The sequence below is a fragment of the Tetrao urogallus genome, assembly GCF_951394365.1.
Source record: "Tetrao urogallus genome assembly, chromosome: 7".
In the NCBI taxonomy this organism is placed as follows: Eukaryota; Metazoa; Chordata; class Aves; order Galliformes; family Phasianidae; genus Tetrao; species Tetrao urogallus.
In genome coordinates, this window is record NC_136820.1 from 34,009,568 (window position 1) to 34,029,119 (window position 19,552).

General features: G+C 46.0%; 1 protein-coding gene across 1 annotated transcript; it reads left to right on the forward strand.

Annotated features, from left to right (window-relative positions):
- Nucleotides 1-16,182: 16,182 nt before the first annotated feature.
- On the forward strand, nucleotides 16,183-19,093 carry COMMD3 (COMM domain containing 3; the record flags this gene model as incomplete). Its single annotated transcript, XM_079538633.1, has 8 exons — nucleotides 16,183-16,312; nucleotides 17,082-17,193; nucleotides 17,303-17,366; nucleotides 17,476-17,510; nucleotides 17,794-17,854; nucleotides 17,931-17,987; nucleotides 18,069-18,128; nucleotides 19,034-19,093. 8 exons carry the CDS (start codon nucleotides 16,183-16,185, stop codon nucleotides 19,091-19,093), a joined length of 579 nt encoding a protein of 192 aa, XP_079394759.1.
- Nucleotides 19,094-19,552: the final 459 nt, after the last annotated feature.

Consider the following 19,552-nt stretch of genomic DNA (forward strand, 5'->3'; position numbering starts at 1 on the left):
ACATCTGGATGCAGTACCCTGGGTGAGATCTCACAGTGCAGAGCAGAGGGGCAGGATCACTTTGCTGACCTGTTGACCATGCTGCTTTGGATGCAGCCCAGGATATGGTTGGCTTTCTGGGCTGTTAGGGTACATTGCTGGCTCATGTCCAACTGTCCACCAGTATCCTCAGGTTCTTTTTAGTAAACAGGATTTGATTACACATTTCTGTATGGGATTTTCTTACATTTTCCATTGAATAAATATAGAATCACAGGAATTCCAGAAGGCTGCTGATTTCAAAACTTTCTACTGATTTGAAATCTGACAATAAAGTACTGTACTCTCGTTTTTAAATTATTTTACCCAAGGTCGCATCTTATCCAATAGTTCCTAAAATAATTACCCTCACAACTGCCTAAGCAGGAGGAATGGCAAAAGCTTTGAGTTTTACAGGCTTTAGCTCTGTTGATAAAATGCCATGGATGAAGGCTTTGTCTTTTGGAGCCGCATGTGGGAGGCTGAATATTAGGAAAAATTCCTTCTCAGAAAGGCCAGGCGCTGACACAGGCTGCCCAGGGAGGTGATGGAGTCACCGTCTCTGGAGGTGTTGAGGAACTGCAGATGTGGCACTGAGGAACGTGGTTAGTGGGCATGGTGGGACGGTTTGGGGTTGGACTAGATGATCTCAGTGGTCTTTTCCAGCCTTAAGGATTCTGTGATTCTGTGAGAGCTCCCCTGAAGTGAAAGCAGCACTGTTCCGACAGGGCCCCTCTCCTCCCTCAGCACCATGCTGCTCTAGCTGCCCCGCCACCAGCCTTCCCTGCCTCACACCTGCCCTGCCTCCTCAGCACCAGCTCTTCTTCTGCCCGCCCAGTGGGTTTCTTCCACTTCTTTCTTCAAAATGTCTCCTCCCCCTGAGCTGCCAGCCCAGCCATCACCCCGGTGCCTCACAGCTCAGTTTTAGTACTGCACAGCAGCCCTTTGGAGACAAAGAGGCAACAACCATCCTACACCAGAACCCACGTGGAGGAGCTGCTGAACCTCCGGGCTGCAGATGAGGGACGGCTGCTCCTCCTCCTTCCAAAGGCTAAGGGCTCTCACCCTGCTGTCACTGGCAGCAGGACCCAGCTGCCCACGGCATCGAGGGCTCGAAGACCTCAGGATGGTATGATATAAGCTGTGGGATGCACTGATCTGACGACATGCAGCAGGGAGAAAAAAACAGCTGGATACACCAAAGCATTTCAGCTGCTGTCACACGAGTCGTTAAGAAATAACTGAAAATAACATGTACATCTGAAGTACAAAACGTCGATTGTCCACACTGTGAATTTCAGTTCTGTATAAGGAGCTAACATCATCAAGTCCAATCATTAATATTAAAATACACAGCGAGATAATTAACCTTCTGTGTGCTGACTGATACATCTTGCTGGTGGTAGTTTCAAACACTTCAGCTGGGAGTAATTAGAAATTTCCCTAACCAAGCCCACACAGGGGGCTTGCATCGCCTTTGGGACAGCGCTGCCCGCTCTTCCTAGCTCTGTATAAGGGGGAGCACTGAGCACGACCCTGTGTTACTCCTGCTCTGTTGGAGATGTTACCCTGCGGGTAGGAGTGCTGGGCTGCCAGAAGCAGTCTCCTAAGGGACCGCTACTCATGTGCCTCTGCAGCAGCGCTGCTGTGCGTGGGCTTGTCACAGTCTGGCCCGTATAATCCATTAACCCAATCAGAGATCAATTCCTGGGAGAAGACTATCCCATTTTTTGAGAATTACTTTCTTGCCAGCATTGTAAATCTAGCAATAAACTGTTGCGAAACTCTATCCTCTCTCACATTTAAAAGGGCTTTGCAGAAAATGGCTTTTGGGGAATAGGGAGACGCAGAGACATCTGTCTAGAAATATTTCAAGAGGAGCTTTCCTACCTGAGACTAAAAATGTATTTTCATATTATTTTGTATTTATGTAAATAGTATATATATATTTAAATTATACATTTACTGCTAATTCTATAAAACATCATTTTGTGTGGTCATCTCCAAAACAAATGCAGGCAGGAATTTCTTAGCTGTAGCTCCGTGTTATCGTCAAACATACATATTTATAGCTCTCCATTTGCTTGAATGCTCCACATAAATAGGTGCTCAGCACTTGTCATGTTCCTTGTCTTGCAGTTAATATGAACAAAAGAAGAACAACAAAGAAAGAACACCACAAATATTTCTTACAGCCTCGGATGAAAACATACAGGTTAGATGTTCAGGCATTCATAGGTAATAACCAGCCATGTGAAGGCAGCGAGACAGAGTTATGCTTTGCTTTCCTGCTGCTGATTAATACAGTGTGACAGATACCATGTGAGTGGGGAGAAAAGCATTTAAACCTAATGTTATTTTCATATGTGTATTTTATGCTGATGGACTAATTAAAAAACAGTCATGTTTGCAGAAAAGTTCTAGCACATGGGAGCTCCAGCCAGAGACTAGCTTTAATTTCTTTGCAGCAGGAACCTGGTCAGGAATACAGTTATATACACCCTGTCCTGTGTCACAAGGGTCAGTATCTACTAATTCCAGTGGCTACTGTTACAATATTCAAGCACCAAAAGTTTCAGGTCAGAAGTGAAAGTTTGAGACGTTCATGAGTGGGAACAGAGACTCCTAATTTAAACCGTGTGTGACCTCAACACAGCATTTGGGGGTTCAGAATGCTCCTCTGCACTTTGCCTAATACTGCAATTTTACAATGCTCCCCCACTTCCAGCCATAAAACTGCAGATGGATTTACCTTACCTGAAAACTGTATGGAACAGATCTCTGATAAAAGCACATTTCTATGACTGTTTGAACCAGAAACATGCAAAATAGTTTTCCTTAATGCAAAGTCAGAATTTAAAAGCAGCCTTTCATCTACCTTGTAATTCCAGTGATATGTCAGTATTTTTCACTGCTGGGTGTTGTTCAGACAATGCTTTATATCGGAATGATCCCATACTCCTCACTGATAATCAGCAATGAGAAACAATTTATAGCAGGACACCAGAATAATCTGTCTAAATCAGAAACTTCTTTATTTTCATACAGTCCACTATTCACCGGCTGTAACAAACATATAAAATATCCAAATGCCTTATTACAACTCCTGCATACACATCTGCCTTCTTCACGCATGATATAATCATGGAAAACTGTCATCTGCTCCTGCTCCCACTGAAATCAGGGATGTGTTCTCCTTCATATCACCCACAGTCAGAGAAGAGATGACAACTAGAGTCCAGCTTTAGAGAACTCCCATTTGAAAGGGGTTGTATGGTTGTATCTGACAAACCCTTAAGTGTTCCACAACTTCAAATACCATTCTTCATGATTGGTTCAGAGGGTTCTCTCAGAGAAGTGTGAACACGTGCAGCAACTTCCATGTTTTCTGTGAGTCTGTCCATTAAAGTTTTCCACAGATATGGCACAAACATAAAATCCAATCTGGAGCATTTCACAATTTTCATTAAGAAATTACTTAATAAATTGCACGTTAAATAGAAGATCTTTATGGTGTGATATCTAATTTTCTCTGGTGGGAATTATTAGTATATTAATGGTGAACAATGTTTGGAGCAAAATCTTTGTTCAATCATGTGTATGCTCTCTTAAGCCAATACTCAGCATGCTTGCAGTAATACAGCAGCAGTAAGTGTGGTCAAATATAATCATAGAACTGTGGAATCATAGAATGGCCTGGGTTGAAAAGGACCACAATGACCATCTAGTTGCAACCCCCTGCTATGTGCAGGGTCGCCAACCAGCAGACCAGGCTGCCCAGAGCCACATCCAGCCTGGCCTTGAATGCCTCCAGGGATGGGCTCAACCTCCTTGGGCAACCTGTTCCAGTGCGTCACCACCCTGTGTGTGAAAAACCTCCTCCTAATATCTAACCTAAACCTCTCTTGTCTCATTTAAAACCATTCCCCCTTGTACACAGCCAAAACATTCACAATTTACACAATGATTTTGCATAAGGATGTCACTCTTAATGTGTCAGCAGCCCTACTTGTAGGTGAGATATTAATAAATGAGCTGACACAGAAAAGCCAGACAAACAAAATAGTGTATTTTTAATCACATGCAGAAATGTAATACATGTGATAGCTACCTGGTAATGTTTTGGCATCAGTGTGGATGCGTTTTTATATTAGTAAGGCTAAGTCTAGAGAAACTCCAATTCTTTGTATGGACTCTGCCTTAGATTAAAGGACACATTTTCTTCAGAGTATAAAAAAGAGCATTAAAGTTTTAGTGAGACAGAATAGTGTAATAACTCAAGAAAATTAATTCCATGAGCAGTTTTCCCTCTCTTCCTGATTGCAGTGATCAACAAAGTAAATGAAGAACAAGAAGCGAGAATCAATGCAAAGGCCGCGAGAGCAACTCCCAGTTTTTAAACTATTAATTTTGTGCTCTGTGTCAAAGGCAATGACAGTAAGCACTGAATAAATACAAAAGTTTTTTGGGATTGCCGTGGGTTTTTTTTGTTGGTTTTTTTTGTTGGTTTTTTTTTTTTTTTTTTTTTTTTTTTTCCAAGATGAAAAATGCACTGGCTTGGAATGTTTATTTGAACCAGCTGTATGGTATTACTACAGAGAGTCAGGAAGTTCATATATTCTTTGGAAGTCCAGTATCATAATAAGTTATTCTAGCAGCCAGAGAGAACACAGGACATGCAGTGTGATCTGGCAGCCCAAGCACAGATACTGCACACACACCTAAACTCAAGCTATGCGGCAGCTATTAGTTATCAGAACTGTGTCTTGCTCATCATTAAAAGAGTGACTGCTAGAAAGAAGGAATTGTAATGAATCCTGGCAGTTCCTAGTACATGCAATGGGACTGATCCTCTCTGAAATTAATAGAATGAAATGTGCTGATTCCATTCTGAAATTCCTCACGTGGCAGGACCAGGCTCCATGCTTACTGCACTCCTCAGTCTGTACAGTGCATTATTCAGGGCGCTGCTCCCCTGTGATTTATGCAGCCACGACCAAAGCCCTCACTGGTGTAATGCTGTGATACAGCAACACGTTGTGATACAAAGCACTGGAAAATCAAGGAAAGCTCCATTTTGACAGAAGTTTCCATGGCAAGCTAATATGGAAGGGCTGTAGAGAAGGAGGGGTATTCAGAAATTCCAGTTGAGAAGAGCCATGAAATCTGTTTATATTCCAAATCTCTCCCATAAAACCATTAATGGTGAAATCCTTCATACCACTGCAGTCAATCTCTTGGTGGCTATTTAATAGCTATGCTAAGGCAAATCAAATTATTCTCACAATCAAGGATAAAATAAACACATTTTGCAATCTGTCAAGTAGAAGATCACTTACTTGTACTGTTAGTATCTAAAAATGAACCGCCATGCTTCAGTAATAATAATTTTACCATACAAAGTTGAAAGCAAATTAATTTAAAGCTAGTGCAGTATTTCAAGGCTAGATGTGTCTTCTTACAGCAAGACGATGCAGGAATGTGAGTTATGACACTGCAACATCCAGGAATGACAGGGTAAGTTGAAGTTACTGTAACAGATGTTTTGATTTTACATCTGCATTCCCTTACTGTAGCTAATGCTGTCACAATCTTCATGTTGCCTAAATATGGGTCACTGCTATCAGCCACATCCCATCATTCTTCAGCAACTTTCCTAAAAAGGGAAGGGGGAATTTTCTTTGAGTGACAGACTCAGAAGTGTGACAGATGCAGAATTCACCATTTTTTTATCCTCTGTCTGCCATGTAAAACACAACACAGAGCAGTTCTGGAACACCTCCCCTTTACAAGGACTTTCTGCAAAATACAGCCTTTACCTAACTTCTTTTGTCTCTGTAGAGCAATAGAGACATTAACAATGAACAGAAATCTTAACATGTGTTAAGAATTTGTCTGAATTTATTTATGCTTTAAAGTGCTTTATGTTTTCAGCTACTCTATCTTTACTTTATTTAAATTACAGAAATAGTTTATTTTCCAGGTCATGACAGAGGCATGTTAGAGCTTGGTTAATTAAAATAGTCTATCCATTAAATACATAGAAATGCAAAGCTAAGCTCTTCACTGGTGTAACTGACACAGCTACACAGATCCAACAGGGCTTTACCAGCTTGTAAGAGAAGGTATTTCGGTCCACAATATCACTCTAATAGATTGTCTTGTAAATAATAGATCAGACAAACAAGCACTCTGGTACTTACATTTTAAATGACATGTTATCTACCTGATATGACAACTCATTTTAAATTAATCAGGCATTTTACTGTGCTCACAAACTACTTAAAAACTATACTAGGTAACGCTCTTCTGGGTCCAGTATAGGGTATTCTAAATTCTGCCTGCTGTGTTTGGTTTGATTTGGTTTGGTTTGGTTTGGTTTGGTTTGGTTTGATTTCTTCCAGAAGACTACAGTGCAATGATAATTTATACTACAACTATATAGTTAAATTAGATTATGCCATAAAATGCATACTTGAATTTGTTTCTATAAGCAAACTCCTCATGGCATTCTCTCTGGTGGAATCTATCACTGTGATTCTAGTGACGTGAATAGATGGCAGGAAGCACAAAGAGGGACTCTACCTCCAAGCCTGCCCACCATGGCTAGCCCAGCCTAATCAGCCCCGTCACTTCTGTGGCATGAACAACTGACAGTGCGGGGAAGCTCCATCTGTAGCAAAATGAATGGGTTGTTCAACCCCAGCACTGTTTCTTTCTCCTCTGACTTCTGCTCATCGTAGCCACATTCATGAAAGCTCGGATTTTCTGCCAAATGATGGTCTTTGGTTTTACTCTGCCCCCAAGAGACACAGGGGAAACCAGACACATCCTACTACTAACTATTTTTGAGGGATTTTTGAATCAAGACAGTGGCTGGAAAATTAAGGTCCCTGCGAAACAGGCAGAAGAAAAAGGGTTGTTACACTTTTCCCTGACACTGGGAGAGCTCCACAGATGAATGCATTCCTTTTAGTTTCATCATACAGCATGAGAGAGAAAAATCCCACCACTGAACCTCCCAGGGTTTCCCCTCTCAGATAGGCTTTGCTAAGAGCGGACGTCTTGACAGGAACAGATGTGATAACAAATGACCTTTAGAATTGCACTCTGAGAGCTGTTGACCGTTTCCTGAAAGCTGTTCATCCTCCTGGGCTCCTGGCTTTAGTTTGGAAACCTTGAGACCCTGGCATAAACTAAAATGGGTCAAAAACAAGGAAAAAGTAGATAAGGCTTAGAACCTGCAGAAAGCAGGGGGTAAAAGCACAGGTGTGTTTCACAGTCATCTTTTGCTTTTAAACATAAAAATCATAAATCTAAATGTAAAGCCGTAACTCAGCATTATTAATTCATCCCCAAATCAAGGAAAAAGAATCGGAGATGAACAAAAGCCTATCAAATTGTAACAGAACAACCATGGGATTCAAAGCAATTCAATTTTTGTTCCAACCCAAATTGCACACCGTGTATCACTTTCAGCACTGCAATACCTGTCGCTGGCAGTGCTCCATGTGCCGTGCAGTCCCAACCCACAGCTCTGTCCCAGAGGCTGCTGGCCGTGCCCGGTGTGCGAAGGCAGCGCTGCAGGAGCGGCTGTGGAGGCACACGGGTGGCTGCAGGCGGGGCAGAGTGAGATGGGGGTCCTTTATTGTTCCTCTGGAAGCTCACCAGCTACAGGGGAAAGTTTCTCAGCACTGATTCCTTGTAAAGCTCCTTGAAATCAAGGCTATGACCATCTCCCATGAGTAGCATGGAGTAAAAGTCACATCTCACACAAATGCTCGCTTAGGTTTATGCTGATGACTTCAGGCTGTCTCAGCTAATTCTCCTCGGAAAAGAAAGGCTCACTCACTCACTGGCGTTCCGTTTTTAAGGCAAGTTTGAGAAAAAAAAATAGCCCTGATAATACAATGATATGCTACATCTCATTCACTGCCTGTGAGAGACAGAGAAGAGAAAAAGGGGAGGGGGAAGCAGGAGACAGAAGGAGACAGAAAGCAGAAGCTGAACAAAGATGCAGCATCGGGAGACAAAACGAAAGGAGGGACGACACCGAGGAATGTGCAAAACATGCTTCTTCCTACACTGTTAAAGCTAAGCACACAGGCTCACAAGCTGAAATGAAAAGCACAGTCAGGCACGTTTGATTTTACCCTTACAGACAGTGGAATGATTTTCTCTATGATTTTTCCCTGTCACTTCCTGTCCTTCCCTCGCAGTGCCTTCTCCTTTCTTCCTTGCCTTTTCTCCACTGTTTTGTTTTGCTTCGTTTTTCCCCCCCCCCAGTGCCACACTGCTTTGTTCCTTTCCCTTTGCTTCTGTCTGCTTCTTTCTTTCTCTTCCTTTCTACTCTTGCTCTCCCTTGTCCTCTCTTTTTCCTTACTGTTGCTCTGCCATGCATTCCCTCAGTGCATGAAGGACAGGAGCACAAATAGTGAAAAAGCTTTCTCTCTTTTTCTTTCTTGATGATCCTTTCTCCCCCTGCATGATTTTGACTGCTGAAGCTCTGTGAGGTTTAAAATACACATGGGGAAGCCACTTGTACTCCCATGTGTTTTAGAACTATCTACAGTAGCTCACTGCAGGAAAAACATGTGGGAAGGGAATGTGTCGGAAAAGTTGCCTGTTCTCCTTCCAACACGTGGGCCACATTTAACAAGGTCAAGGGACAAGTGTGGCTCACAGGCATTAGTCTGACTGGTACTATAAAAAGGATCTGGTACTCTTCTTTCTTTTACCTGTCTGCTCTTTGCAATTAATCTCTCACCAAAAAACAGCTTATGGAGTTTCAATCGACCCACTTTTATTTTTAGGCTGGGTGATCAGCTTAACATATTTGAAGAACAGCTTATCATATCTTTCTTTCCTCATCTGACAATTCTAAAATAACGAAGGATAGAAGTGTAACAACAGGAAACCTTTTTTCCCTTTGTCTTTCATCCCACATGTGAGCATCACACACGTTATGAGCGAGCAGGCGAGGGTATGCCTGCTAATCTGGTTGTCTGTTCCTAAGGCAGATTTTTTCTGCGGAGTGTCCCTCTGAACTCTCCTTCTACAAGACTAAATTCACACAAAATATCCATGAACTGCTGGTTCACGATATGCACATTTTGACACCTTTCAGCTGGCTTTCACAGATTTTCAAAGCACCTGTTCCAATACAACCTGTCTCTTTGGCAGCATGCAGTGCCTGTAAGTTCCTCGTTTTCTCTTCTCCTCCAGTCAGCTAACAATATATATATCAAGCAATACAAGGAAGCGAAAGGAGGCAGATGCTGCCCGGTTCCACCATATATCTGACCACACTTCCTGCAGAAATAAAAAGTATTTGCATTGCTGTACAGATTCAGTAAGCTGCTCTTGCCTGCCACTAATTTCTTAGGGGAAAGGTCCAGCTAGCTTGCAAGTGGGCTGTCTGCCATGTGAACAGATGGGCACGGGCTTCCACAGCCAAGAAATGATGGATCGAATTCTGAAATTTGTTGCTCACTCTTTACTGTCATAATTCTGAATTGGCCTCTGCGGAACTTTGTAGAAGTGGTGCGACGGCAACAACATCTGTCCGGAGAAATACACCTCACATGCAGGTGCTGCAGGCAGGCTGCTTGGCCGGCAGCACAGTGATGCTGCGGTGAATGCTGGCTGCAGCTCCTGCAGCTCTCTGAGGCTACCCGGCTCCTGGTGCAGCCAAGGGGAGAATCTAACATTTGCTGCAAACGGTGGCCCAAGAGGTCTTTTTTTAAGAAGATCCTTTAATACATCCAGCCTTGGACATATTACATATACATATACAATACATCATATTACTATATGAGCAAAGAATGGGTTTGCTTATGTTTTATAATGAGCACAAGGCAAGAGGAGGCATGGATGTATCCACGATGTTCGTAACAAGTTGCTTAAAACCATTATCAAATATGACAATTATTTATGATTTATCATAGCAACTTGGCAAAAGCAATTTGGCAGAAGTGAAATGTTATTCGTCTGGTATTAAGAATGCAAAGGTTTTCTTGTTTATTTGGAAGAACACTTCCTCAGCTCTCTGAGTGCTGCTATGGCAGTGGGCATTCACTGCAAGATTCAGCATAATCAGTGAAAGACCAAGAGATGAGAACAATGTGTCTTTGCGCCTCATTAATGCACTTATGTAATTGTAGGTTCATATTGTAAAAATGCAAATTGTTTTTGAGGAGAAATTTTTACCTTCAAAATACAGACTTCTCACATTTCTTCACACTGGCCGTACGGGGCTTTGTAAATTTAACTTTGTCTTTCTGTTATCATTTTGGCTTTATGAACATTGTATTGCTAGCAGTTCTGAGCCAGGATCTCAACACTTTTATTTGAGCTGTGATGGCGATGTCTTGCCTGGTGCCTCCTCCTCGTGCACGCAATGACAGATTACTGATGCATTTGCAAAAATGGTTGAATAATTCCAGGAACGAATGAATAATATGTGATGTTGATCATAATCAGTGCCACTTTTAGGAACGCATTGTGTTTTTAATAAAATCATACATACAATGAAGGTAGATTTAAAATGTTTTTAAGCATCCACATGGCACATTCCACTAATTATCCCAGGGAAAACCTGCTGTTTCTCAGGGTCCCCTCTGATATTTTCCACCACCTTGAGCCCCACACTGTTTGGTATGGGCAGATTAGGGTAGCTGATGATTCCTATTGATTTAAATGTCGTGCTAGGAAGCCTAAATCCCCAAGAGCAATAGAATCTCCCCTATCACTATCCTATTGCTTATTGACCTAATTCACTAACCAACCATCAGGGCTTTCTCTCACAACAAATAAATCTTGCATGAAACAGACAGTACATGGACACTAGTAGTTTTCAGCAGTGTTAACAATACAATACATTTAAGATCACCAAAGCACTCCTCTTTATTTTCCCATATTGACTGTGAAGTCGTTTGCCATTTAAAAATGGGCAGAAAATACAAGTGTATTTCCTTTCAAAACTGTCCCTACAGTCTGAAACAAACCTGGTGCCACGTTAGCAGCACAGGCTGTTCAGCACGTGTACGATGCCACCCGTTCTGTGCCCCAATCAGTGACAGGGCAGTGACGGCTGCTGGACGGATCTGAGGTGCAGCATCATTGCTGCTAATTGAGGTGCAGCTTGACCCTGGCGTTTACTGCTCAGAATGTAAATAATTAGTAAACTGCCCCCTTTCATCAGCTGAGCCAAGCAAATGAAGCAGAAGGCAGAGTTGGTCGTGTTGCTCTGATTCTCGCAGGGCAGGTTTTTATACTAAAACTTGCATCTGAGGCTCTGCAGGCACGTGCATTGAGCTGAACATACAGATCATACTGGGTTGATTTTACTTGTTTGAATGTAAATTCCAGGCAGCTAAACCCTGTGGCTCTGTAAAATGTTAGACAGGGATTACGTTCACCAAATGAGAACACAAAAAATACACTGTATTAAAAAAAAACAAAAAACAACTACATACTGCTTAGACAGACAGATCTGTTTCAGAGAGGCCCAATTCTGCCCTCAGTAACATTAATTAGAGCAACAGAGAGATCCCCAATTATTTGTCTTCTCATCAATATCGAGCTAAGCTTTTATCAATGTAATTTGAAGCAGTATTAAAAGTGATACATGCTAATTTATAATTGTTGATACTATCAAACCCAAATGATTTGTAACCGTACATAGCTGTGCCAGATTTTTATCACATTATAAAGGTTAACACAAGTGTTACAAGAAACATCAATGAGCTACGCAGACTACGTTTGCTTTTGGTTAGATAAGTATGCTTTGTAGTAGTTGATATTCCCTCTAGATAATGGATATGGGCCAGATTCTCTGCTGACACAAAGCAATACACAGAATATGGAGGGAGATATGCTGATTTACACTAGCTGCAGATCTAGCCCTAATGCCTTTGGATGCAATAACTCCATCTTAAATAACTCAATTTCCTAAATATTACTCAGCCATTCCTCGCTATTGCCAAAAGGGAACTGTGAATGCCAAGCTCTGCAGGATTTTATTTAGCAAAGCTTCTTTCGAGGCATCTATCATTTTGGCACACAAGCCTTGCGCTACGATCAGAATCAAACATTTCCATGAAACAGCAGGATTAATTCTAGAGAAAGAATGCCATGTAGTGCTTGCTGTCACTGTGCTATCTGTTCCATCTCCTTCTTTCTATGACAACAGCCCATCACGTTCCTACATTTAAATACTTCTACAGCTTGATACTGCTGAACCATATAAACAGAATTAAAGGTGTTACAGCATGCAGCTCTTTAAATACTGGGTTTCTGATTGCTCGCTGATTGTATTTCTGTATTGACCTGCCTTGGTGAGAAGCTAACAAAACACAGAGCTACAAGAAAAAACACATTTCTATTTGTTACATAAGCACAAAATTATTTTCCCAACTAGGTGCTATGCGAAATTATGTTTCCATGCCCTGACATTAAGCACCTGGAGACAAACAGAACCTGAACCATCCAGCTTAATTTTCCTTTGAGGTTTATCTGTTTTTACTTCCTTTGCTGGATGTCAGCTTATAATAATTACTCTTCTATACACATCTCCAGCACTAATGTGACAGACTGTGAATGCTTCCTGACAATAGAGCATAATATCCTCCTCACAGGCTTCCAACAGCAAGGCTGCGATCCCACCGCTGACTGCATCAACATGCAAAAAAGTCTGACTTGAAACACTGACAAATTCCAAACGGATTTGGTTTCCTGTTTGGAGGACCAGGCAGACTGCACATTTCTCAATAAATTCCAAAAAAATAAGGTGAAATGTAAAGGGTTTGAGCGCAGCGCGTGACGCCCGTACCCGAGTGTGCCTGAGCAGCAGGAGCAGGAGCACAACTTTGAAGTGTCTGTAAATTATGTCAGAGCCTTTGAAAGGCAGCAAAAGCGTCAGGGTGAAATCCATCGCCAAGAAATGTTGCTTACAAAGACAGGCTACCCATATCAACATTCAGCAGCGTTCCCAGCATTTTTGTGAGTATGACAAACTACACGTGTCTGTGACATGGGAGCAGACAGGGAACTGCGCTGCGGTTGGCAGAAGCAGCGGGGATCTTTTTGGTTCTGCATTCGGCACTAAAGGGGAGCACCTTTCACGTAGGCCTCGACTGCAAACCTTTGAATTTGGCCAGGGACAGGGAGCTCCGTCTTGTGAAGGAGCAAATGTGTTATAACTGTGGAGCTCTGTTTCTCTGTGGGAGAAAGGGAACGACTGACAATTCAGCAAATGCAGTAATTTCCCTTAATTAGTAGGATGCTAGGATGTGTTAAAATGCACAAAAGGACAAAGCTGCTCTCCCCGAGGATGCGTTGCCCAGAACATGGCGGTGATGCTTGCTTACACATCCAAACCACTGCACCATTTTATTACTTACTTTTGATGCGATCTTAGATAACGTAGAAATTCTCCTTGTGATTCATTTCTATTTGATATATAAATACAAATTCAAATGTATTTTTGAGAGTTCAATCTGATACGCATTCTGTAAATAAAGGGACTTTTCTAACAGGCGAGATTTCTCCATACTGTTAGAAATCAGGGGAGCTACAAAGTGAGGAACAAGCAGCTCTTCTCTGCTCGTCTCTGCTGCTAAGCACTTAAAGAAGGAATGAAACATTAACAGCTCAAAAGTGTAGAATTTAAGCGAGCCTATAATTTAAAAGTGAAAGCTGACAGTTCCTTTAAAAAGATATATATTTTTTATAGAGAGATATCTCTTTTTTATAGGAGATTTGAAGTTTGGACAAAGAGAAGGCAGCACCAAGTCAGAGAGAAGAAAATCAAAAGATAAATGGAGAAACCCTTCTTGATTTATTTTCCCTAAATTAATGTCACTTAAATTCCAAAAATGCCACCTAGCAGCAAAAATGTTTTTCAGGTTGAACTTAAAATCAGAGATATTAAATTCCTGATCAAAACCATATTCAGCTTCTATGGGTTTTGCCTTACCGAAATAAATTAAGCTCCTTCACATATTTAATTAAAAAGTTAATTTCCTGAACTCCTCACTTAAATCAGAACTATTTGTGAGCAAACACTGAATGTTTTATTGAGCAGTCCCTGTCTGCAGCCAAACAAGGCACTGCCTGCAATTCAGACATGCAAGACAAACCCGGGAGCATAACATCTTCCTGGAAGGCTATGCTAAGCACTGCACTTTCCCTGGGCAGGAGGGCTGCCTACAAGGACTGCACCAAAGAAATGGACCTCGCTAGGGCTTGGCTCAGAGCAGGAGCTTCTTTGCTGCCTTGCACGTTGGTACCAGAGACATGTAAGGAATTCTCCTGGGCCTTTTGGGTCTGTGTGGTCCTTTTCTTTGATGCTATGATACTATCAGGGACTGAAATGTGACTGTTGAGTTGTTCCTTCAGAAATCAATCCCGCAAGAAATACAACCTTTAGTAAATAGTTACTTAATGTGTTTCTCTGATTGAAACATTTTTTTTCCTTGTAGAATCCATACATTATAATAAAGTAGGCTCACTGCTGACCTAAACCAAAGGTTCTGGGGACAGCCCATTGCTCTGGAGCTGAAACTCCTTGAAGTCAGTAACGATTTTGTACAAAATAAGTGCTAGAAACACCATCTTACGTTACCATCTTCTAACTCTGCAAAAACCAATATACAGGGAAAAAAGTGCAGCTCTGGGAGTTTTCAGAAACACTTATGGCAATTCTGAAATTTTAAGAATTAAAATTTCCTGACACACAAAATGATTTCCCTTCACTTTGGACAGCTGCTTTATTTTCTTCTGAGCAATGAAGAACAAGCTGGGGAAACAGCAGCCTGCACAGAGCAGGGTGGTTTGTTTCACTGATTAATTAATATTCAAGTATTAATGAATTTCCTTTGGAGTTTCTTTATTTGATATACATTCCCTTCCTCTTAGAAATTATAATGAACAGAGTTTAGAAGGTGCAAACACCGTGCACGAGTGGTGAAATCTGCTCAGCCTGTGTGAATGCATCGTGTTCCCTTTGGAGGGGGGGAAAGGGGAGAAGAGATCTTGCTGGGAGGTGGGGCAGGGGAAGTGAAAGCACAGATCTGCTGAAGAGAATTATTGAAAGGACTGATGCGGACTGTGCCGTGCTGCGAGGAATCCTTAACAGATTAATTTGTCTTTGAAGCTAGATTTTAATTCATAGATTTCCACATGCTGTCGATGATGAGGGAGGAGATTTCCGTGGCGTGCAGCCATGCCCCACGCGTGCACATTTCTAACGTTTTTTTATTACGATCCTGTTTCACAGCCGTGGTCTCTGCACCTTCGTAAATCCACGGCTCTGAGCTTTGTCCTCTCCTCCATTTTATGGTTTTTCTTCTCCTCCATTTTATGTCTTTTCTTACGTGTTGTGTCTCTATGTGACAGCGGTGCCACGGGACGGAGGACGGCCGCTCCCGAGCCCACCTTGCCGCCGTCGCGCCTTCCCGGTTCCTGGCAAAATGCAAATCCCCGGAACGCCGTCCGCCGGGCTCGGCGCTTCGTCCACGGACGCAGAGGCGCTCATCGGTACGCCGAAGCTTCGGAACAGCGCGGCGGCAGCGCAGCGCGCACCGAACGGAGCCGTTCGCCTCGAGGTGCCGCGAGGCCTAAGGCGGACACACGTGGGGCGCGCCTCGGAACCGCGGGCCCGATCCTGCGGGCGCCGGGATTTCCTCTTCTCCGCCCGAGCGCGGCTGAGAGCCGAGCTTGGAGATTTACGTTTTCACCTACTGACAGAGAACCCCCGTCCGAAATGGGACTGCCCCCCGCCTCGGCGCCGAGGGGTAACAAACAGCACGCACCGAGCGGGGCAGCCGAGGTGCGGAACGGGAGCTCTTGAACACCACAAAGGGCACACCGTATTTACGCTGCACGGATTTGGCCACGTTTGCCCGCGGCCGGCCGGCGTCTCCCTTCGCCGCGTCCGATCTCCGCAACACGCCGCCCGCCGCCCGCTCCCGCGCCCGCCGCCGCCGCCCCGGGCGGGAGGAGGCGCCGCCAGGAGAACGCTCGGCGCTCGGCGCTCGGCGCTCGGCGCTCGGGCTCAGCTCCCCGCCCGGCGGCGCCTCCTCCCGCCGGTGGCGCAGCCGCGACGGCTCCGCCTCAGCGGCGGCGGTCACGTGGGCGCGTGTCGAAGGTCACGGCGCCGCAATGGAGCTGTCGGCGTACGCTCAGGGCGGCTGCCGGCTGCTGGGCGACCCCCGGCGCCTGTCCCGCCGCGCCTACTCCGCGCTGCTCCGCGCCGCCTTCCGAGGCGTGCTGCAGCCCCACGGCGGCGTGGGTGAGCGGGAGCGGGCAGCGGGGCTCTGCGTGGGGCGGCGGGGCCGCCTGCGTGCCGCCTGCCGGGGTTAGGGGTGCGTGTGTGCCTGCGGGTGCGCGTGCAGTCGGGGTGTCCGTGCGTACCGGCGTCTGTGCGCGCGTGGGGATGTCCGTGCACGTGAGTGTCCGTGCATGCGTGTGGGTGTATGTACGTGCACATGGGGCTGTCTGCGTGCACGTGCGGGTGTGCGTGTATACAGAGCCACGTGCATGCGTGTGTGCGTCCACATCGGGGTGTGCATGCTTAGAGATGTTAGTGCGTGCACATAGAGGAACGTGCACGCATACAGGTGTATGTGCGCACACATGAAGGTGTGCTTGCACATGGGTCTGGCCACGCACGTAGGGGTATGTATGCACGTAGGTGCTCGGGCATGCACGTAGGTGCGCACACGGGGTTGTGCGTGCACATAGGTGCTCGTGCGTGCACGCGGGCACGCGCGTACCGCGCCACCGGCGGTCCCGGGCCGTCCCCACCGGCCGGACCCCTCCCGCGGCCGCTCCGCTCCTCCGCCCGCTGAAGCTTTCGCCGCGTCCGTGCCCGCGCCCCTTCGCGTTTCTCCCAGGGTCGGGCTCGGGGCTGGGGGGAGCCGCTGCTGCCCGCGACCCCGATCAGAGGAGCGGAGCCGGGCGGGACGCGGCTTCGGGTCGCGGGATGGAGCGTGCGGCGCGGGGCAGAAGCGCCGTCCCGCGGGCGAGCGGCGGTGTCGGCAGCCCCGCGTCTCCCGCAGCCGACCCCGAGCTGAGCGACGTTGACCCCGCGGTGCTGAAGCAGTGCCACGCCGCCGCCGCCGCCTGCATCCTGGAGGCGGGCAGGCAGAGAGCCGACCGAGCGGCCCTCAGGTACTGATACCGCCCGCCACGGCCCCGGCAACGCCGCCGCACGGCGCCGGGGCTGGCGGGGTTCTGTGTGTGTGTTGGGGGCCGCCCATGGCCGTGTGTCCTCCTGCAGCGCGTGCCTGGAGGAGTGCAAGCTGGACAGGGAGCGGATCGAGCAGTTCTGCACCGAGTACCAGGTCTGGCACCCTTCTGTAACATGTCGGCGTTTTCTTTCTTCTGGAGCAATCGTTTCAAATTTGCAAATGTATTTTGCTCTCGCCTTTCTTTTTTTTTCCTTTTCTCCAGAAAAACCGGGAGGCACTGGAGGAGCTGCTGGGGAGGTAAGTGGGCACAGGGCCGCAGTAGGGGCTGCTCCAGCACTGCCTGGGGAGCACCAGGCACACTTCCCCTCATCCACGTCAACAGTAATGCTTTATTTTTTTTTTAATTACCATTTTTTGTTGCATTTCTAACAAACTTTATAAAACAGCTATAGAAACTTGTCCCCCTCCTTTCCGTATTGCCCTTTAAGTCTCTGTGACCCATTGCAGCAGCGTTGCGTGCCGCAGACAGGCAGTGTGGTCTCAGCCCTTCCCACACCGCCTGCTGCTGTCTCTCTCCCAGCATAGGCCGGGCCCCCCCACATGTGACAGATGTGTCCTGGCGCCTAGCATACCGCATCCAGGTAAGGGCAGGGGCACAGGGTTGTGGGACCCCCCCGCTGCCCTGGCCCTGCTGTGCTGAGCACTGTTCTGCCACAGACCCACGAGCTTCACCGAGCCTACCAGCCCACCTACCTGCTGACCCTCAGCACTGAGGTATGCACTCCTCACACCCCTCTCAGTGCCATTTATGTCATTTTGGAGTAAAGCAGCCTGCTTCGGTTTTGTTTCCTACAGAACAGTGATGTGGGATCACAGCCAGACCTCAGCTTCAGCTGCACCATGGAGCAGCTGCAGGTACCCCTGCTCCCTCCCTGTTTTTCTGCCTGGCTCCCGCTCTGGATGGCAATGTCTCTAGCACTTTTTCAGTCACAATTAGATGGCACAAATAATTATTTAAAAAAAAAAAAAAAAAGCCACCAACCAACCAAACCAAAAACAACAGGCAGGAGGGGAGAATTTACTGTGCTACACTTCTAGTCATGGTCTTAATTGAAGTTGTAAAGTGACTGATTTCAGTGGCATGTGCTGCTTTCTGTACACGCATAGATAGTGGGTGTGCTGTCACACATACGTTTGGGAGGGAATGCATCACTTCCCCAAAACCCTTGTCCCAGTGGTTCAGAGAAGCTGCTGAAGGAAGCAGCTGAATGACATGTCATGCTCCCAAGTAGGGAATGAACTGAAGCCAGTGTTAGTGTGTAGGTGACACACCAGCAGTGTGATGAAGCAAACACTGAGCTCTGCTCTGTGCTGTAGTTATGTGCCTGTGCAAAAGGGAGTGAACTGGAGGCACTGGGAGGCATCTTTGCCAGTGCCCATGTTTGGGTTGATGGCTGCCCCAGGCAGGACTGGCACATGGTGTAGTCCCTGTGCAGAATGGTACTCAGGGTATTTTCAGGGTGGAAGAAGTGCTTACAGTGCTCAGAGCAGCGATGTGCAGCAGCCATTGCAGCTGTACTGATGTGCTAAGGACAGCAATGTATGTTAGTAGGTCATATATATTACAAGGCATTGTCCTTCAGTTCCAGTGTACCACCCTATTTTACAGCAGAAAAAGTGTAAGAAATGGAATGATCTGCTTGTGTTGTCCAATGGACGAGGGTGAACTCCAGGATATCCCATCCTGCTATGCACAGAGGGCACTGTGGCACCACGTGCTGACCTTTCCGAAATTCATTCTGAGGTGTTCCCTCTCCCAGGATTTGGTCGGGAAGCTGAAGGACGCTGCCAAGAGCCTGGAGAGAGCAACACAGCTGTGACCGAGGGCAGCCGGGCACTGCGTGAGAACATTCCCAATGGCAAACACCCTTCTGTGCACATCTCAATGTACATCTCTTGATCCAAACTATTTTGTAGTGATTTCTAGATGTGAATTAAGCAAGCTGTTGGCATGGAATATGCAGTCGGTATTCCTCACTCCTGTTATATTTTCTTGAAAATTAACGCTTCAGTTAAATACTGCCTCAACCGTTCTGTCTGCAGAGCATCCCTCCTCTTTTATGCTGTGCATTTTCCATTAAAGACGATTTTTCCTTCTCGTACCGACTGGACGCAGCTCCCCACACCCGAGGGCGCCGTGTCGGCGCGGGCCGCGGTTGAGCCCTGCCTCCTCCCGGGGCACCGCACGCCGACGGCCGCTCCGCGTTCCTCTTGGGCCGATCCCGGAGCCCGACGGCGGCTTTCCCCCTACCTCGCGCCCGGCGATGCCCCCCACCCGC